The sequence below is a fragment of the Lemur catta genome, chromosome 4, assembly GCF_020740605.2.
Source record: "Lemur catta isolate mLemCat1 chromosome 4, mLemCat1.pri, whole genome shotgun sequence".
Lineage (NCBI taxonomy): Eukaryota > Metazoa > Chordata > Mammalia > Primates > Lemuridae > Lemur > Lemur catta.
Window position 1 is genome coordinate 54,768,843 of NC_059131.1, and position 22,039 is coordinate 54,790,881.

Below are 22,039 nucleotides of genomic sequence, written 5' to 3' on the forward strand. Positions count from 1 at the left end.
TCTTCAAATCTCACTAATGAAAACGCCCCTTGCAACATGAGATAAACATCTCAAGACTCCCAACTAGACACACAACTGGAAGTGAAAGAAGTTGCGGGCACCCTCTCCAATCCCTTTGCTCCCAACCAGTATGCCAGACCAACCCCTCCTTTTGGGTTAGTTAGAAAACATGAAATGTCCATTTAGGAAACTGAGATTTGAGTTCTAGTATTGATAAGGTTCATTTGAATCAGTTGAATCTCAGATAACAAACTGCAAGAGGAGGGAAGAGTAGGCGTAAAGAACCAGATGGGTAATAATCATGTGTCATAGATAAATGACAATTTTTAAAAGAATTTGATAGGGTGTGGGCTGGGGCTTGCTTTTTTATTTTTATTTTTATTTTTGGAGGGGCTGGAGATTAGGGGTGAGAAAAGGAAGGAGGAGAGAAGGCAAGACAATAGGCCAAGCCGAGCGCCTGCCTGCTCAGCATCCGAAAGCGGTCTGCCCCTCCCTCCCTTCCCCCAACACCAGGTAGGCTGTGGTGGCGATTTCAAAACAAGCAGACACCGACTCCCGCCGCCCGCCGGCCGAGGATGGCCTCCGGGGTGCAGAGGGGAGGGAAGCTGCAAGCTAAGAGATGAACAGGCTGGCAAGACCTCCTCGGGGACAGTGGCCTTTTTTCCCTCCAAAGTGGTAGAGCCACCTAAAATCCAGACCTACGGGCCGCTCACGTGCCAGCTGCCCCATCCAAATGTGGGCGGCTGCCGACGCCACACCTGCTCCGCCAGCCGCTGCGGCGGAGGGCGGCGCCGCGGGCGAGCGGGAGGCCCGGGGGACCCGGCTCCCCTGGAGGGCGGCGGCCGCGCGGGGAGGGAAGGGCGGGGCGGCCCCGCGCGGCGCGGCGCTGCGAGGCGAGGCGAGGCGAGGCGAGGCTTGCCACCCCTCCACCCTGCCGGAGAAGAAAGCCCTACCTGTCAGGCGTTATGCTCTGGGCGAGGGTCCCACCGGCCCCACGCAGGGGCCAGCCCTTGCAGCCCCGATTTCCAAAGAGCCTCCGATGTTACATCACCAGAAACCTTTGGGCGCAAAAGCCACAGCCGGCCGGGGCTGCACGACGCGCTAGCGGCCGCTCACCTGGCTGGACCAAGTGGCTCCCGCGGGCGGAAGGATGCCGAGGGTCGCAACGCCTTGAAAACCAACAAAACCGAGGCAAGCCCACGATGCCCATTCCCGAGACCGCCTTACCTCCTGCTCCGCATCTTATCCATCTCTGGTCTTCCGCTGTGGGTTGGGTTTTGTTATTTGTGAGGGGTTTGGGGGGAGGAGGGAGGATGCTCCTAAAAAATCCACCCAGCTACTCTGCAGAGCCGTGTTTTCTACCCATCCCGCAGCCCCGCACTCGCCAGCCGCCGGGTTCCGCCAGCACGGCAGCTCCTGCGCGTCGGCGGCAGCTGCAGACCGCGGAGCTGCGGCTCCTTGACAAAAGGCGCTCGTTCCCGCTCGTCCCTCACAGCCCTGCGGTCAGAATTAGATCCATTTCCCGCACGAGGCTGGGAGGAAATGAGAGCTCTCCCGGCCGTGCGCGCTGACAAAAGGCCGCTCCGCGGTGCCCACAGCGCCCCCTCCAGCGGGCCGCTGCGGGCCGCCCGAGGGCCGCGGTGCTGCAGTGTCCCCGCCCGCCGCGCCCCGCCCGCGCTGCCGCAGCCCCGCGCCGGGCTCGCTGCCCACGTCCCGCGCCCGCTCCGCTCGCTGCCCCGGACAGCCCGAGCTCAACTGAGGATCTGTTACTAGGCGGAAAATCTGAACCGGAGCTCGCTGGGGATCTGTCTCGTCCCCAGCATCAAAAAAAAAAAAAAAGGCTTACACTTGGAGTATTTTTTTTTGTTGTTTTTTGTTTTGGTCTGGGAAGGGCTTCTAACCTTTGGAAGACAAGTCTATTAGTGATTTTAATGACAATTGTTTGTTTAAATTCCAAACCAAAATTATCCCTATCCTTATTCTGATTCTGTTTTCCACTAGGACAAAATTTTGGTTGTCCTGCCCCCAGCTACGGGCCCAACTCCCTCTGACTTTCACTGCATCCCCCACGCTCTCCTTCTCCTCCCCATCTCCCACCCCAGGGGGACAAGTGTGTAGTGAGGAGGTAACTGGATGGAGAACCAGGACACTGGCAGTCTCAGACCTGCTATTGATCAGCTGTAAGATGATGAAGCCACTTAAACTCTCTGGGCCTTATTGTCTTCCTCTGTCAAATGACAGTGTACCTAAGGCACCTTCCATTTCTAATGTTTTCTGACAATATTTCTCAAGGTCTTACCCTCAAAGAGTACAGATGTCAAGGGGTAGCTTGGGACTTCACACTCTAAGGGCTTTTAAAAATGTGCTTGTAAAAATGTGCAACTTCCAGAAAAGCCTCTGGTTGCTGATCCCAAACCAGATCCTGGCCTCTCGGCTCATTCCAGATTCTGGGGCACCACAGCCCTCAAACACCCCCCACAAAATCACTCAATCTCACCACAGTGCTGCTGTGGAACCAGCATCTTTGGAGGTGGGCTCAGGATTCGATTTTGTTTTGTTTTGTTTAGAGACAGGGTCTGGCTCTGTTGCCCAGGCTGGAGTGCTGTGGCACGGTCACAGCTCACTGCACCACCGAACTCCTGGGCTCAAGCGACCCTCCAGCCTAAGCCTCCTGGAGTAGTTGGGACTACAGTCACATGCCACTATGCCAGGCTAATTTTCTTTTGTGGGAGGATCACCCTGTGGTGGCCAGGTTGGTCTCAAACTCCTGGGCTCAAGCAATCCTCCCGCCTTGGCCTCCCAAAGCATTGGGATTACAAATGTGAGCCACCATGTTCAGTTCGGATTCAATATTTTTAACAAACACTTCTAGTGATTCTTTTGCACACTAACATTTAAGAAACACCACTCCGTAAGCTACTGATTTAGAAAAGAGAAAATGCCAATCACAGCCCTAGAACAAATGGCAGGTATTTTGTTTCAGATGCCAGGGCAAATTTGTCTTTCTGCTCTAGCTCTTCCTACTCCTATGAGAACACACACACACACACACACACACACACACACATGCACCCATACCTGGTCCCTGCACCTTCCTTCCCCATTCAGTGCTTCTCACTCATTCCCATTCCTTCCTCAAAATCAGAGTCCACAAGCCCTCTCCCCACTCTCCTGTTAAAACCTGCTAGAAGAATGACAACAAGCTCAGTCACACAAGGTGAAACCCCTTCCCCCGCCCCACTCCAAGGCCAAGGAAGCCAAGAAGTGCTATATTTATGGAGACATTCCTGGTGGCTGTTGCACTATTGGTGCCAACAGGTAATGAAATCTGGGAAGTAGGGAACCCCCCGCCTCTGGAGCCTTGAAATCACAGGTAAGTAAGGTGGGCTCTATTCCTTGATAGAAATTCAAAAGAGAACAGAGAATTTTTGTTTAGTCCCAAAACAGCAGGTTTCATAAATCACCACAATCATCTCCATTCCTCAAAATTTCGCTTCCTAGTGTGTTATTTAGTTTTCTCAAACAAATAATAGCAAACCCTTATTGGCTCCTGGCAATGTTCTGATGGCTTTACATACATTTTCACTTAATCCTCACAAGAACTCTATGAGTGAGGTACTGTTATTATCCCCATTTTATGGATGAGGAAACTGAGGCACAGAGAGGTTGCCTATGGTGGCACAGCTAGTGGGTGACCGAGCCAGGATTCAAACTCAAGCACTACGGCTCCAGAGTTTATGGGCCCTAACCACTGCACTGGATGGCTTCTCAGAGAGGATAGAAAAGTAGGCTTTTAAAAGCAGAACTGGCACAAGACATCAATCAGGCTGATACACTCTCCTTTTCCAAAAAAAAAAAAAAAAGTGATTCTGCTCCCCTAGCCATCACAGGAGTTAAAAAAAAACAAAAAACACCCAGCTTCTCTGAGACAGGACTGAAAAGAATGACACCATCCTGTGGCTTTAGGAATTGTTCAAATGTCAGACAGGAAACAAGACTTCATTAATTTCTACATGCATAGCCTATATGAAATTTTAATTGCAGTTCCAGAAATTCTCACTCAATTTCAAATTCATTTTGAAAGCCAACAAAAGGAACCATAGCTGCCTGTTGGCTCTGGCTATCCCTGGAAGATCACAGGACTTCAGATTTCCCACTGCAGCAAGCCCACGATGCCTGGCCCTTAATGAGGGACAGAAAAGCACAGGAGACCCCCATGTCAGACCCTGGAAAATCACAGCTGGCTAATCCCCAGTGGCCAGATAAAGAGTATAAAATATGATTTTCTGACTGATTTGTATTACAATTATTTCTCATCTCCAAGTCTTTTGACAAAAATGTTTCTGGCTGAGATACCAGCTTCTCAGATGGCCCCAATAAGCCCCGCCTCCTGGTATCCATGCCCTGTGTAATCCCCTCCCCTCAGGTGCCGGCAGGACTGTGACTCATTTCTGTCTAATAGGATACAGCAAAGAGGATAGGATGTCACTTCTGTGATTATATTACATAAGATTCTTTGTCTTACTAGCAGACTCTCTCAATTGCCTTGTTGACTTGCATGCTTTCATTTATTAAGTAGCCACATTGGGAAAACTTACATAGCAAGGAACTGAGGGTGACATCAGCCATTATCCAGCTAGAAACTGAAGCCCTCAGTCCAAAAATCCTAAAGGAAATTAATTCTGCCAATAATCATGTCAACTTAGAGGCAGATCCTTCCCTGGTCAAGCCTTCAGCTGAGACCGCAGCTGTGGCCAACACCTTGATTTCTGCCTCCTGAGAGAGGCTGAGGCAAAGATCTCAGTGAAGTCATGCCCAGACTCAACTCCTGGCCCATAGAAACTGAGTTAATTGATGTGTTGTTTTAGTTACTAGGCTTGCAGTAATTTGTTACACAGCAATAGGTAACTAATTCAGAGCCTTAGTACTCTCCAGGCCCAGGCATACTTATCAAAGGCCTTCCCCAGGGCATGTTGGAAATGCTGGAGAAATTAACACCCCTGGGATCAGCCCTCAACCAATCACTGCCAGGAGTTAGCAGATAACAGCCTGGCTGGCTCACCCCTGAGTGCTGGGAGGACACCTCTAAGGCGTATCTTCATTGTCTCCTGGTGTGTCTCAGCAGGAGTGGGCCCCAGCTGCCCACAGCAGTATGCCATGCATCTTTCATGATCTTGCTTTTCGTCCCTACACCACTTTCCCACTCCCCTGCAGGTTCTTCCTGGGCTTGCCTCCCAACTTACATTCAAATCATGGTCTACTTTTAGGGGAACCCAATTTAAGATGGGACAGTGGGAAGACAGTGCTTTCAAAGCAAGACCAACGATAATTGTAAGTCTAGATGTCCTGAAGATACCTCTCTCCCAATAAATGAAAGTTCAGCCAATCCTATGGCTCAGGCCTGCTCCGGAAAGAGAACTGAATTGGGAGTCCAGGGCCTAGAGCTCCAGTCTCAGTCCCAGGTAGTGTGTGGACTCAGGAAACACCGTGACCTCTTGTTCTCACTTCTCAGCTATAAAGTGAGGGTAACAGTGCTTGCCCTCTGTTATGGGCTGTGTCTCTCCAAATTCATATTGAAGTCCTAACCCCCCAGTACCTCAGAATGTGACTGTATTTGAGGCTAGGTCCTTTGAAGAGGTAATTAAGGTAAAATGAGGTCCTATGTATGGGCCCTAATCCAGTATGCTGGATGTACTTATAGGAAGAAATTTGGACACAGACTGTCATAAAGGGAAGACCACATGAGGACACAGCAAGAAGGTAGCCATCTGTAAGCCAAAGAAATCATACCTACTGACATCTTAACCTCAGATGTCTAGCCTCTAGATCTCTAGGATGGTAAATTTCTGTTGCTTACAACCACCATCTGTGGTCCTTGGCTATGGCAGCCCTAGAAAACTAATACACTCTCCCATCACTCAGGGTAGTTGTGTAGGCAAAACAGGACACCAGCTGAAAGTACTTACAGTCTCATTATTACTGATTAAAAGGAGACAACCAGCCCCTGTAACCCCAGCCACACCAGGGAATAATGACCCTGGGGCAGAGAGGCCCCAGACTCCACTTCCCACCCTTGAGTTAGGTCCAGACCTCAAGGGCTGTGGATAGAATGTGTAAGGCCTGGTAATGTGTCAGTCCCTCTGGGCAGTCTCTCATGGCCCCAGATGTGAAATACACTAGTTCCTCCTCCCTACTCTTAGGAATCCTCAAGAAGATTGTTTTTTTCCATGACCACCACTTGCCCAGCAGGATTTACTATTCTGGTATTGTTATTCCTAGAAGGGGTAAAAGCTCCCAGAGTCTGTCTTAAAACTTGGGGCTGCTGCCTCAGATAGACCCGGGGGTTTTGTTCCTGGTACCATGATTCTCTCACTACCTGGTGCCCCTCAGACAACTAGAACCAGCAGATGGCTCTTGTTCTGATTCCAACGGATTCCACTTTGAGTATGTACAACTCACTTCAATAAGGGTCTTCTCATCCTTACCCTAAGACCCAGTTCCATACAATGCCATTCAAAACAAACAAATCCCACAGCCAGTGCCTTGAAAAGTTTTGTAAGTCATTGAAGAGATGGAAAGGAGGAGGCGGCGGGGGGATTATCTCTCATACTCTTTGTTCAACTTGTTCCTACACCAATAGAAGTTGCCCTGGAAACTCTAACCCTTCTACCCTCCAGAGCTTTTCTTCTGTGGGTAGCTCCATTTCCTCTTTCATAAAGAAAGTTGGCCTCCCCTGTCTTCCTTACATTCTTTCATGCATTTCCACCCATTGCTCCTGATGAAGTCAACAAGGGGCCCAAAGCCCAGTCCACAAGCAAACAAAAATCCTCCTCAAGGCGCGGGAAGGAAAAAGGTTGTGATCCAACATTTGGGTGTGTCTGTGAGGTTATCTCTAGATGACATTAACATTTGACTTAGTAGACTGAATTAAGCAGATTGTCCTCCTCAATGTGGGTGGCCCACATCCAACAAATTAAAGGCCTGAATAGAACAAAAAGGCTGACACTCCCATGAGTAAGAGAACTTCTACCTGACTGCTTGAGCTGAGACATCAGTCTTTCCCTGCCTTTAGTCTCGTACCGAAACTTTGGCCCTTCCTGGGTCTCGAGGCTACCGGCTTTTGAACTGGAACTTAAACCACTGGCTGTCCTGGTTTTCAGGCCTTCAGACTCAGACTGCAACCATCTCATTGGCTCTCCTGACTCTCCAGCTTGCTGACTGCAGATCTTGGTACTTCTCAGCCTCCATAATTGCATGAGCCAATTCCTTATAATAAATATAATCTCCTGCTGGTTCTGTTTTTCTGGAGAACCCTAACACAGATTTTGATACCATGAGTAGGGTGCTGCTGTAAGAAATATCTAACAATCTGGAAGTGACTTTGGAACTGGGTAATGGAGGCTAGAGTTTTGAAGTGCATGCTAGAAAAGGCCTAGATTGCCAGGAAGGGACTGTTGCTAGAAATGTGGACATTAAAGACAATTCTGGTAAGCGTTCAGAAGAGAAAAGAGGAAAGCCAGAGAGAAAGCTTCTTTTCAGAGAATACACAGATAATCATAATGCTGGTAGAGAAATATGGACATTAAAGACCATACTGGTGAGGTCTCGGAAATGAGGAATAAGTTATTGGAAAGTGGAGGAAAAGAGATCCTGTTTTAAAGTGGCAAAGGACTTGGCTGAATTATATTCTAATGTCTTGTGGAGGGCAGAACTTGCTAGCAATAAAATTGGATATTTAGAAAAGTGATTTCTAAACAAAGAATTGAAGGTGTGGCTTGGGTCCTCCTTACTGCTTATAGTAAAATGGGAAAAGATAGAGATGAATTGAAGAAGAAATTGAAAGTAAAAAGAAACCAAAACCGGGGATTTGGAAAATTCTCAGCCTATCCATATTACAAAACTTGAGAAAGCTTATTCTGAAGAAAACACTAAGGTGTGACTGAGCAACCATTTGATAAAGAGATCATGAGTGTGACTCATGGACTCAATCAGCCACCTCAGGGGAAGCCAGGAATAGAGATGGGGTCATACCAGCAAAGACACTGACAATTTGAACTACAGGGGACAGAGAAAGCAGGACAGAATGACAGCAGGCTGTTGGCCTTCTAAGAGGCCATATCGCTATTTGGCTACAAACATGCACTATTCTGCAAGCAAAGGAAGGAATGACCTTAACAGCAATTCAGATATTACCAGGGCTGCCCAGGGAGCAGGGCTGGTTCCTCCTCAGTTTCAGTGGGCAAGGCCACCCTGCCAAGTCATGAGGATGGCACTGCCACCACAGTGGGCCTAGAAGACAGGACATAGAGCCAAAGAGGATTATTCTTGAGCCTTAAGATATAATGGAATTTGCCTTGCCAGATTTTGGACTTCCTTGGGTCCCATCAACCCTTGCTTCTTTCCTGTTTCTCCCTTTTGGAATGGGAATGCCAGTCCCATGCCTGTCCCACCACTGTTTTGGAAGCACACAACTTGTCTGGTTTCACAGGTTCACAGCTGGAGAAGAATTTTGCCTCATTTCTCAAGTCTCACTCATACCTGATTTAGATTTTTTTTTTTTATTTCAGGATACTACAAGGGCACAAACATTTTGGTTACATTTTATGACTTTGTCTCACCCAAGTGATGATTAGAGGCATGCCCTTCCCCTCTACAACGCTCACAGCATCCATTAGTTGTGATTTTACCCATCCCCCAACCCCCTAATCCCTGGAGAATATTACTACCGTGTGAGCACCACCGTGTTGATCAGTTGGTGTCAATGTGATGGCGAGTACACGTGGAGCCTATTCTTCCGTTCTTGTGATACCTCTTCAGAGAATGGGCTCAAGCTCTATCCAGGAAAATATAAGAGGTGCTAGATCACCGTCATTTCTTGTACTGATTTAGATGATATTTAGATGAGGCTTTGAACTTTAGAGTTGATGCTGGAATGAGTTAAGACGTTTGGGGCTGTTGGAATGGAATAAATATATGTTGCATGTGATAGGACATAAATTTGGGGGGAAGGCCAGGGCAGAATGCTATGAACAGAATCGTGTTCCTCCAAAATTCATGTTGAGACCCTAACTCCAATGTGACTGTATTTGGAGACAGGGTCTTTAGGAGGTATTAATATTAAAGTTAAATAAGGTTTTAAGAGTGGGTCCCTAATCCAATAGGATCAGTATCCTTATAAAAGGAAGAGAAAGCAAAGCTAGCTGGCTCTCTGTCATGTGAGGACATAATGAGAAGGCAGCCATCTACAAGCCAGGAAGAGAGCCCATCAGAAACCAAACCCTGCTGGACCATGATCTGGGGCTTTCTAGCCTCTAGAACTATGGGAATAAATTTCTGTTGTTTAGTCACCCAGTCTATGGTATTTGTTAGGGCAGCCTGAGCTAATACACTTTCTGTTCCTCAGTTTCCCCATCTGTATAACAGGAATGATTATGCCTAACTCTTAGCTTTGTTGTAAGAACAAGTTAACATATGTAAAGTGTGGAGAACAGAACCCAGCATATATTAATGCTATGTCTTTAGGAGCAGTTGTTATAAAGATGAAGACTGTCTTTGTGCTTAAAGTACTTGGGTTTCTAACTTGCACAAAGGTGCCATTTGGCCTTAGGTGGGTATTTAGAAAGCCTTGAAAATTCTCACTCCCATTGTCCGATGATTATGACTCCACATTCTTCTAACTCAAGTTTGCATTCCTATTAAAGATTAATTTCTCTGAGAGGGGTAACAGTCACTTATTTCTCGAAGTGATGAAAAACAGATAGAATGAAAGATTAGGTGTAGGTCCTGAGAGGATGAGGATGGAAACCTCATGAGCAGTCAGCAGCAAAGGCTGAAGTCTCTGAAGCCTATTTCTTCAAAGCATGAAGTTAAGAAGACAGTAGAGTTGAGTAAATTTGTGACAGGCAAAGCTATTTAAAGGGCAATTGTTAAACTTTGAATTGTTGAAAACTTCTGTTTTTGAAAAAAAAGACTAGACTCCAAAACTTTCAAGACTGCTTTTATTTGTCTCTAGAAGGTAACCCTGGGCCTTTTCACTCCTCACACTTGTGGAAGTCTGAAACAGAGAAGTCAGTCCATTATAAATGGCTAAAGGATAAGAACAGACAGTTCACAAAAGAAATACAATAAAGAAATATGCAAAATATTTAATTTCATTAGTAATCAGAGATGTTTAACTTTAAAGATATCATTTTCTACTCATTAAAATTCCATCATTTTAATAGATCTCATTGGTGGCAAGAATGTGATGGAATCATCACTCTCACACAGCTGGTGTTATTATGAACTGGCGCTATGCATCAAGTCATGGAACGACCTACCTGTGACTCAGAAGTTCTACTTCTGGGACTCTATCCTGAAAAAGCAATGAAAATACAGAAAGGGCTAAACACATCATGTTATTTGCTATGTTTATGAGAACAAAAAGCTGAAAACAACTTAAGTGTCCAACATTTAGAAAATCGTTCCATTCAATAGGTCATCTAAACATGCCAGTGATAGAAAAATCAAAATAGGACACACATGTTATGTATCCTATGAAAATTTCTTATTTTAAGTTACATAGGAAAGGCATTTGGAAGCATTTTAGAATTTTTCCATCAGTGGTTTTACTAAGGTGGTAAGATCATCTTGTGTCTTCTCAATTTTCTGAAATCTCAACATGAAGAAAAAATAAACTCATAACTGAAAAATAAAGTCACTCAAATCATGGCCAGGTAGTTTGGATGTTGGAACCCATTAAGTATATCACTGTGGATGATAAAACACTGCAACTGATTGCTTTAATTTATCTATTTTCTAGTCCACTCTCATATTTCAAGGTTGAATTTTGTTAGAATGAAAGGATTTAACACCATTACTCCAACACCAACAGTTCACTGACTTGCTGAATATTGGGTAAGTTACTCCTGGTTCCTTACTTTCCTCACATGTAAAAGGATATAATTGTATATCACAGGATGCTTGTGAAAATTAACTAGCTTAACATGTATAAAGTGCTAGGAACAGTATCTGGTACAAAATAAGTATGGGTAACTATTTTTTCTGATCTTGATCAAGTCTTTCCACTATACATGTAACCACACTTTTATTTTTTTGTTCAGACTTACCTTTAGAAGATTTATTTTTTAAAAAGTTTAATTTTTTACATATCTAGAATGTTGTATACCTAAGAGACAAATTCATGTATAATTACCCGAAGGGTTAAAGGATAATTGAATTCTATCAGCCTATGGTCTAGTGTATTTTAGATCATTGTTTTGTTTTTAAGAGTTAGCTGGAAAATTCCAGCTCCTCCTGGGAGTGGGGACAGGGAGACCCAAAAAGACCTGGGTTCTAAATGGAAATGGTCCAGCATGTCTGGCCTAGAGACAAGAAGGCACAGCACAGCCATGGACTTTCACAGGTGGTCTTGGTTTAGAGGTATAGTCTCTACAGTATCACGGGCAACTCTGAACAAAATTCAGAGCCATGCATGATGTAAAATGCCTGAGCTATAGCCACGGGTGACAAACAAAAGGAATAAACACTGGCAGGAGAGAGCATCCTGCCACCAAGCAATGCCCAACCCCAATATGGCAAAAACCTACACCTTGAAGCTCCAATTTTAGACGAGCCTCTCCTGGACCTTGAAATTAATCTTTAGTCCTACCAAGACCAAATGCAGTGGCGTCACATGGCTCATGGCCCCGTCTGCACACATACTTGCCAATTCACTCCCAAAGTGAACCTGCTTTGGCCCCAGAAGTTAATCTCCAACCCTGTCATCAGCAGATTCTTATGTACTTCATTCGGAACTTTGCCTCCCAGGAATGTTGTTGATCTTGCACAGCCTGCTCTGACCCCATCTCCAAATCCTCAAAAATGCCCATCCCTGCCACCACCAGGATTCCACTCCCCAGATCCTCTCTGAGAGCAGGAAGAAATGTGGCACTCCTGCAAACTGAAGCTGGAGAGGGCTTGCCTTCCAAATCTTAAGCTGCTTCTAAATCTTAAGCTCCATATGAGCATTTCAGCCCAATGAGGCACATCAGCTGCCACTAGGTCTCCAGTCAGGGCATGTGGCCAGGATCCTGAAACCCTACGCAGTCACCCCTCTGGGTAAGCTATGCTGAACCCTTATGAGGATGCTTTTGGCAAATAAAGGCCAACCTGACCATCATTTCCTTGGCTTCTTTATCTTGAACCCATCCTATTTCCTGATTATAAAATACAAGCTTTCTATAAGGTTAGTAAAAGTGGTATTGAATAATTGCTCAACTCACATACAAATAAGAATCTGAGTTAAATCTGTTAAAGAGAAAACTAGCCAGAAAGATACCTGCATAATAGGGACTTCAAAGAAAAAATAGTTTCCCCTTTTCTTTCCTCTTCTTGAACAATTCAGTCCTGATGCCATTAGTTGGGCCAGTTAGGTAGGGGGAGCCATGGTAACCCAGAGCAAGGTATGGGAGCCCAAGCAGGGTGAGATGGCATCCACGCCTAGAGGCAGCCCAGCGTAGGATACCAGAGACCAAGTGGACACGGGTGTGTGTGCCTGGGGGTGTGGCCCAGTACAAAAGTGGAAGAGCCCAATCAGGGTGAGAAGGGCACCCCCATGGAAGGGCTGGGGACCTGGCATGGGGAGTCAGCCCCAACTAGGTAAGGAGGGTGTCCATGAAAAGGGGCAATTCAGCGTGGGGTGAAGAAGCCCGAGCTGAGCAAGGCAGGCATCCATGTGTGCAGGTGACACAACTTGGCAAGCCAGAGCCTGAGCAGCCTGACGAGGTACCCACGCATGGCGGGCGGGGAACCTGCTTGGAATGTCAGAGCCGAGGAGGGGTTCTTGTGGAGGGACAGCTTGGCGTGAGTGCTAAAGCCCAAGGGGGTGAGGAGAATAGCCATAGGGTGAGGAGATGGCAGCAGGAATGGGAGATGGGTTGTACACAGGGGGTGTCCTCAGATAAATAGCTAATTCCAGGGCTGAGGGTGGGAAAGTGCAAGGTGAGCTTGGAACATCTTTTGCCAGAAATGAGTGATCAAAGAATGACGTTGAGATGTCAAATAGAAAGGTAGCCTGCTTGAAGGAGCTTTTACTGGCTACAAGAGGACAATCTGAGCAATAAGATAAATAATAAAATATAACATTATATGATAACCATCTACTGAATAGAAAACCATGAATCAATACTAATATAAAAAATAAATTCATATAAAAACCAAAATGTTCTGAAATATTTAAGTGAACAGTTAACAAACTATATATGGTACATCCATACCGTGGACTACTACTCAATAAAAAGAAGGAACAGACAATTAATATAATAACTTGGATGATCTCAAGGGCATTGTGCTGAGTGGGAAAAAGACAATCTCTAAATGTTACACTATTTTTATAACATTCTTGAGATAAGTTATGAGACGGAGAACAGACTAGTGGTTGCCAGGGGCTAGGGAGAGTGGAGAGGTGGGGGCGGGGGAGGGTGTGACCATAAAGGGGCAGCAGGAGGGAGCTCTTTGTGGTGATGGAACAGTTGCATCTTGACTGCAGTGGTGGTTCCATGAACCTACATGTGTGATAAAACGACATGGAACTATGCACACACACAGTACCAATGTCAATTTCCTGGTTTTGATATTATATTATAGTCATGGAAGATGCCACCATAGGGGGAAACTGGGCTAAGGATGCACAGGACTTCTGTGTACTATTTTTGCAACTTCCTGTGGCTCTATAATTATTTCTAAATAAAAAGTTTAATAAGTAAATATAGAATATTTGATGAGTAATGGGATATTTAGATAGTTTCAAAGCACCTCCTCACAAAATACATATTAATTACACAAGAAAAAGACTAACTTCAAAGTGGAGAAGCCTGCAGTCACCACTTTAAGCAAGTTATCAAAATGAATGTCATTAGAAATAGAACAAATCAAAATCTGCCTCCTCTAGACTCAATAAGTAGAAAACAGCATCGCTTCTGTGATTCCTGCCAAAGATGCATATCTGAATCTAATGGGGAGGAAACACATCAAGATACATCTGCAAAATCACTGGCCTGTAACCTTCAAAAGTGTCAAGATCATAAAAATCACAGAAAAGCCAAAGAACTGTTCCAGACTGAAGGATACTAAAGAGACATGACAACTAGATATAATTCATGATTCTCAGCTGGGTCCTTTTGCTAGACAGGACATTACTGAGTCTATTGGTGAAACTTGAACGGGACCTGAGGATTATATGGCAGTAATGCAATGACATTCATTCCTGATTTTAGTATTAACAGTTGCACTGTGGTTATGTAGAAGGATGTCCCAGTTTGTAAGAAATGCTTGCTGAGGTATTAGGGCTGATGGGACATCAGGTTGGCAACTGACTCAAATGGATCAGGGAAAAAAGTTATTTGTACTGCACTAGCAACCTTTCTACAAGTTGATTATTGTTTCAGAATAAATTTTTTATTTTAAAAATGAATGATTTGAATGTCAAAGGATAAGAAATGCTTGACAAAACTAATGAAATCCTAGAATACTTCTACAAAAATGACACTCTTTACAGTCGGGTCTTGGAAGTCACACTTGACAGAGGTGACATACACTGTCTATAAAAATCTCAAATGCATGATTCATTCTTCATTTGAAGAATTAGCACACTCTTCCAATTAACAACAAACTTGGTAGCTAAAAAGACTAAAAATTAAGTGGCTTATTTCCTTTTTTAAAGAAAATTCCTGTCACAACTTTTCTGTTTTTCGGTAAGAAATGTTAATCTCCACTTTAAATTGATGCACTGTAAGTGGCCTATCCCCAGAGTCAATTACCCCGTTCATACTTGCTACTGATGTTGCCAAGGACAGGCCTGCCCTGCTACTGGGGATGCTCTTGTCCCAGCCTAGGCCCAACAGGACCGGCAGGAAGGTATAGCCAGGAAGGGCTCCATGAGCATGACATGATGATATCTACTTGACAAGGACCAAGGAGGATTAAATGCAAGTCAGATTCTGGCCTTAATATCTAGTACATATTAATACTAGTATCTGTGGAAACATTACTCTTATTAATTTAATCAAGTTCAAGGTCATTTCTCACTCTTTTGTTTGTTCTCAGTCATTCCATGCCAGCTCCTATAGTAGCAACAGGAATTCTGTCTCCTAAGGGTTAACTGGCAAGGGAAGATTTATATCTCAAGTGGTCAGAATACGAAAATCTAGAGTGAGCATATGCACAAATGAAATCCTTAGAAAATAGTAATCAAATCCAAAATGGAAGTCAAGGCCAGGCAGCCCCCAGCCAGACATCAGGAAGCCTAGAAGACCTCAAATCAGTGCATCAGTGAGAGCCAAATGAGAAAACCCCAAACACATGCTAGAGAGCTGGGAAGCCTGTGGCTATTATTACTCACTAATCAATATTAATTGCTTATGGTGAGTCAAGCAAATTTGAAAATCTCTGTCCAAAGGGACACTGATGTGCCAGGTGCTATGCTAGATACTTTGCGGACATGATGTCATTTGAACTTAGAGTTATCTTATATACAAGGTAGGTATAATTATCACACCCATTCTACAGATGGGGAAACCGAGGATTAGAGGGATTCAGCTGCTCATGCAAGGTCACACGGCTAGCAAGTGGTAAAACCAGAGCTTGAACCTCAGCAGTGTGTCTCCACAGCCTACGCCCCACTGCTATTCTAAACTGCCTACCACAACCACCATTGTGACTCCACAGCCCACACCGTCCCCTACATGACACCAAGGAACGTGTTACAGTACGCTTGGTTCAGATTCCTACAAGGCTTCCTTATTTCAACAGTAATTATGTTACAGGGTGGCAAGGGACCTCATTTGTGTAACACTGATACACTGCAAGGGCAAAAAGTCCACCTTGTGGGCCTGGAGAAACACGCTGCTACTTTCAGTGGCCACTTTAGTTTGACACAGTATTAAGAGCTGTTACAATTAATTCCTTTATTACTTTTTAAATGTTGCCTTACAACCAGGCCAAAAAAGAAAAAAGTAGTTATCACCATGCATCTTTATTTATGACAAGCTACTTACTTCTTTTCTGGAGAGCACAGAGTCCAGAACAGCTTCTGGTGTGTTAAATAGGGTCATTTAAAAAATAAGTTAGGGCCGGGCGCGGTCTCACGCCTGTAATCCTAGCACTCTGGGAGGCCGAGGCGGGAGGATCGCTCGAGGTCAAGAGTTCGAGACCAGCCTGATCAAGAGCGAGACCCCGTCTCTACTAAAAAATAGAAAGAAATTAGCTGGACAACTAAAAATATATAGAAAAAATTAGCCGGGCATGGTGGCACATGCCTGTAGTCCCAGCTACTCGGGAGGCTGAGGCAGAAGGATTGCTTAAGGCCAGGAGTTTGAGGTTGCTGTGAGCTAGGCTGACGCCACGGCGCTCTAGCCACGGCAAAAGAGCAAGACTCTGTCTCCAAAAAAATAAATAAATAAGTTAGTCTATATCGGGTGGTTCTGGAGGAGTTTCCCCTCCCCCTGAGCTGCTTACCAATTAATTTAGGAACAAAATAATCTTCCAAACTAGCAAGCCCCGCCTCCCCACTCAGGTGCTTTCACAAAATTATCTTGTCTTAATCATATTTTAGCATGGAAAATGACACATACCTCAAGGTATATGTTTTGAGGGTTTTTTGGACATCTGTACGGCTATTTAAGAAGGAATACTTTACCAAGCTCCTAGTCGGGGAGATAACTCCAATCGTAGATGTCAAGCTCTGGCGACAAGCGAATGCCGGCTCACCACTGCCACCATCTGCCCAGGGCCCTTTCCTCTCATTCTTCAAGCCAGCAGCACAGCTGGTATGTTGGGTGTTTTTTGATAGCTCTCTAGCTGAAGATATATGTGGTTCAGAAGTATTGTTGCTGTAGTTCTGCTCATCTGGGTCTTGTTTCTAGAAACCATATTTAGTTGTCAAACAGTATACTATGACAATCAGACTTTCAGGATTTACATCAATATATGTCAAAGTTTTAACTGATGAGGTTTCATTTAAGTGATAAGGGCAATGCTTAAGTTATTACAGAGAGAAAAGTTTTGTTCAATTGATTGTATTTTGTTCCTCTATAGCCTTAAAATATTGTGCAATGGGCAACTGTATTAAAAATATTATAGCATATACAGGTCCTATATTTTATAATGAACACAGCACAAAGCACGTATATGACACAATTAACATGCAAGGAAAAACTAAGGTAGCCACCTGCTTATGTCCAAACGCTATGACCATGCCACAACCCGACCATCCAATCTGGCCAATGGGCAATCCATTCCTGCCACTGCAGAACATATCCTCCTAGCAGTCACCTGGCTAGGATTAGTGGGGAAGAAAAAAAATACAAAAGTACTATTGTATACCTGGCTATTTCTGCCCTAGGTTTCTAGAATAATTGTTTCTCTTCTTTCTAGTATCGTTCCTTCTCTTCTTTCCCTAAACAGATCATAGTGCTACTTAGGAATGACCTTCATTTGATCTAACGGCTGTTCTCCCTTCTGTTCTTTCGGTCCTTCTTTCTACTCTCAGACATCCAGGATGAATGGACTTGAAGTTTGCCACTTTCCTCTGCTTGGACTCCAGATATTTGCCAGTAATGTACCTTCAACCTCCCCTGAGTTGACTTCCAGGCCACTTCTCTTCCCGTCACAAACCCGGGCCCTGGTTGCCTCTCCTGTCCTGGCCTTCCTCCGCTTCTCAGTAGCTTCTCACACTGCGCCTCCTTGGTTTCCCAAGATTCTCTCCTCCTCAAGTTTATGACCCCTCTTGTTCCTCCATCTTCCTGCCACCTTCTCCTAATGAATGACTCCTCCTTCCTCCTGCCATGGTGTCACTTAGGGCTCATGTTTAAGGCCTTTTCTCTCTTCATATCCTATCTCCCCTGATGACTGACCCATTTTCAGGCCTTCAGTATTTGCCTCTCCATGAAACAAGTTGATACTATTTATTTGGTGGTAAGACATTTTTAAAAATGATAACAAAGGAATTTATTGTAAATCAGCCCACACTTCCTCTGCCTAATGGACACTTCTGAGCCATCCTGCTCTGATAATGGTGGTGACACTATGGTCCTTTACAGTTTACAAAACAAGTTGATTTACATTGTCCCACTGAATGGTCACAAAACTCCACAAGATTGGTCACCAGACCATTGCTGAGCTCTCCAGCTAGGCTAGTCACCCGGAGATGTCTCTCCTAAGGGAGTTCCCTTGGGGAAAGAAATGCCTCTTCCTTTCTGTGTCCTGTCTGATGTTCATTCTGCTGAAGGTAAACCAGCACCACAAAGTGCTTTTGTGGGTCTCCTACTAAGTCCCAGCTGTCATGGTTCTATCAAAGATTCAGCAGTTAGAAGGTAGGTGCTCTGGACAGTGACAGGAGGTAAATGTATAGATGGTCAGGGACTCAATTCCAAAGCTCATGCAGAGCTGGGTTCAAATCCCAGTCCTGACATTTCTTAGCTGTGTGGCATTTACCTATATTCTGGCTTCCCCCTCTGCAAAATGGAGATATAAATAGCTCAAAGGACTGTTATTAACTGGAAAGTCTGTGGAAATTGTATGGCACAGTGTCTGGCATATAGGAAGTTCTCAATAAATAGTGGCTATAGTTGTGCTAAATTCTTGAAACTTTACCTTTGAGTCTTTGGCTCCTTCCAAAACATCATTGAGAACTTGTATGTATTCAGTTGCACCTTTAAGGATATCGACTTTGCTAGGCTTCCTGCTTTGGGGAAGAAATGGCACGAGTGCCTTCAGTTTGGCAAAACCACGGTTGAGATTTTTTATCTAGAAAACAAAAAGGCACAGTGACACAAAGAGAAGCCAATTTGTAGAGACATCACCCCAAGCAATGGAAAGGGGTTGTGAAGGCTCATTTCAACAGCCCTTTGTCTGGGTGGCAAATCTAAACAGGCATGTGCCCCAAAAGTCACTGCTCCACCAGCAGTGCAGTTCAAAGGAAGAGGGAATGGCCCAAAATGAGCACTTTGAGTGGACAGGCTGGAAGGTGTGTGTGTTCACGCCAACCTCCGCCCCCCTTCCTATGAGAGCAAACCCACTGCATTATAATATAGGGGCAATTGAGAGTAGTGGCTAAAATCTCTCAGTCACCTACACCTGGATTTAAAACGCAGGTCAACCATTTACAGGTGTGTGTGGGATAGTTCATTTCTCTAAGTCCCAGTCTGTTCATCTGCAAAGGGGAAAATACCTATCTTGTAGCTTTTGGAAGGTAATTAAGTGACATAATGTACACATAAAACACTTCCCCCAAACCTGGCACATAGAAAGTCCTCAAAAAGTGGTAATGCTGATGAGGAACAAAATGTACAAATATTGTCTACCCAAGCACTGTGCCATTAACTCTTCCACCCCAGCACTGAGTTAATGATACAGAGTCAAGTGTGAGAGTCCAGAGAGTTAGTGAGACTTCAAAGGTTCCTCCTTTTTTATTTTTCTCTATTGTCCAGAGTCTAATCCCTTGTCCTGAAGGCCTGTAACTCCGATGATCATCCCCCTGGAAGACATGGGCCCTGGGAGAACTGGCTCCCACTACACCATAAAGCCAATATACTTATATTGAGAGTTCCTTCCCACCCTGGAGCAAGGTGGACAAGAGGCATGGTCAGCCAGTTCACGGGAGGATATAACCAGTAAATGTATGAAAAGATTTAACTTTAATAATCAAAGAAACTAAAACAGAAGTCAGATACCATTTTTCATGTACCACGCTGGTATCATTTTTGTTTTGCTTATCATACCCAGCATCAGGTATTGCATGAAAAAGAAAACAGCCTTATACCCTGTAAGAAGGGTAAAAAAAATTAGTAAACCTTTCTAAAATGCAACTGGGCACCTTGTATCAAAAGTTGTAAGATTGTACATGGCCTATGTCCCAATAATTTCATTTCTAGCATTTTATTCCAAGGCAATTAGCAGACACACACAGGGATTTACATAGCAGTAAAAAACTGCAAACAGTAAACATGTCCAACAATAGGAGACTAAGTTATACAAATACCTCCTTGAAAGAATACTTAAAAATAAGTGCTTTTGATGATGTTAAGTAAAAAAATTACAAAAATATGTACTGGATGATTTTGTAAAACTATATATGTGCACACACACAACTAGAAAAAAAAGACTGGGAGGGTATACACAAAAATGTTTACAGTAGTTATATCTGTGTTATGAGTGTCTCCTTTCCCTCTTTAGACATTTCTATATTTTCTGGGTATATTAACTTTATCATTAAAGAATAAAGGTCATTAGTTTTTTTTTTTTAGTGGATAAAACCAGGACTATGGGCACACTAAAAGCCCTGACTTAAGCATTATAAAATATCTATGTAACAAGAACACTTGTACCCCGTTAATATTTTGAAATTAAAAAAAAAAAACAACAAGGAAAACAGAACTAATTCTCTATAAAAAGACAATTCCTTCCTGGTGGGAAGGGCTGCTTGAAATACTGGATCATAATCTCATCTTAGGGCCACCAAATCAGATCACAGGACAATGTTTATAAAGGGTCTAGTGTCTGGTAAAATCATACTTCTCCACTCTTTCAAGTTGCTCAACTTCCCTTAAGTCTCCTCTTCTTCCTTGGTCCTTTCTCCTTATATATAACCTTTCCCAAAGCAAGCTCCTATCTGATTCACTGGAACTGCATTTTTAAAGGGCCTGGGGTGTTTAGGAACAGCCCCCAGCAGAACTTACTTCCCCAGTCCCAGGACTAAAGGTGCGCTCCTTCTCTCTTCCACCCATCTCTCTTCCCTCTCTAGGATCGCCTCTGCTGAAACCAAACCCACAGAGCGCAAAGGGCAGGAAGGAGACCACATCAGACAAGTTTGGGGCCGAGTTTCGCTAGAGATACTAAAAACTGCCAGCAGATGCCGCTCCAACAACGGCCCACGGGATCATTCCGGTGTGTGAGTGACGGCGTACCCAGCCTGACCGAGAAACAATCACTTTTTCTTGACAGGGGTTGAGTGGGAGTTTGGGTGCACACTGGGGCGTTGGGTAACGTGACTTAACAGTAACTTCCATCAGGCTCCCTTCTCCTCTCCCCCCGTATCTGCTTCGAGGCCGAGATGCAGAGGTCAGGGACAAACAAGGTGTGGGGGGAACCCGCTGCGTCCCAGGCACCCAACCAGCGCCTTTGGTTGTGACATTTAAGCGCAACTCCTGTGCGCTAAACTTTTAAAAGCACCTGCCAAGGGCGACATTTTTGAAGTCGTCAGGGGCCCTCCTCCATCGCCTCCCGGAGCGGTTCCTGCCCGTTCGGGAGGGTTAGCAGGTGAGGCGGCCATGCCAGCAGCCGCCAAAGAGCAGCTGCACGGAAGTGGAGGGTAAAGAGGCCACTGTCGTTCTCCCGACAAGCTGGGGACGCAGCCGGCCTCGTGAGGTCGAAGGCGCCTCGGGGCCCGCGTGTGGGCGGGGAGTGGGCGCACCGGGTATGGACCAGGTGTTTGTGGTGGGCAGCGGGTATGGGTGGGGCAGTCGGGCCCCTCTGGGCCGGGGTCGCGGGACGGCTGTGCCGAGGTGGCCCTGGGGACCCCTCACCCGCTCGCGCTCCTTGGCGTTGGCCACGCGCCGCCGCTCCAACACCAACTGGAGGTCCTCGGTCGACGAATAGCAGCCCGAGGGCAGCCGCTTGAGCCGGCAGATGGCGGCCAGCTGGGGCAGGGGCCCGAACTGCTCCCGCAGCACGTCCTCCAGCACCTCGGCCTGCGGGGCGCCCAGGAGGGCGGGCGGCGCCAGGCCGGGCTCGGGCTCGGGCTCGGGGGGCTCGGGCGGCTCGGGCGCGGCGTCCATGGCGGCGCGGAGGCCCGGGCGGCCCGGCCTTTCACCCGGGCACCTGGGGCAGCACGAGGCCCGGGCGGGGGCTGGACCACCTGCATCCATTCCCTGCCCGCCTTGGTTCCAAACCCGGTCCCGCGCTCTGGAGGCCGGGCCAGGAATCCTTCTAACAAGCCCCTCAGGTGAGTATCGTGAACACTGGATCACAGCACTGGTTCTCAAATTTGCGTTCACGCTGGAAT

At 45.5% G+C, this 22,039-nt stretch overlaps 1 protein-coding gene across 1 annotated transcript; it reads right to left on the reverse strand.

The window, feature by feature from the left end:
• Window positions 1–9,981: 9,981 nt before the first annotated feature.
• On the reverse strand, window positions 9,982–21,815 carry FIGLA (folliculogenesis specific bHLH transcription factor). The gene is made up of 5 exons (XM_045548884.1): window positions 21,561–21,815; window positions 18,631–18,783; window positions 16,676–16,897; window positions 10,320–10,354; window positions 9,982–10,054 (listed from the first exon to the last, which is right to left on the reverse strand). Exons 1-5 carry the CDS (start codon window positions 21,810–21,812, stop codon window positions 10,039–10,041), a joined length of 678 nt encoding a protein of 225 aa, XP_045404840.1. The 5' UTR covers window positions 21,813–21,815; the 3' UTR covers window positions 9,982–10,038.
• Window positions 21,816–22,039: the final 224 nt, after the last annotated feature.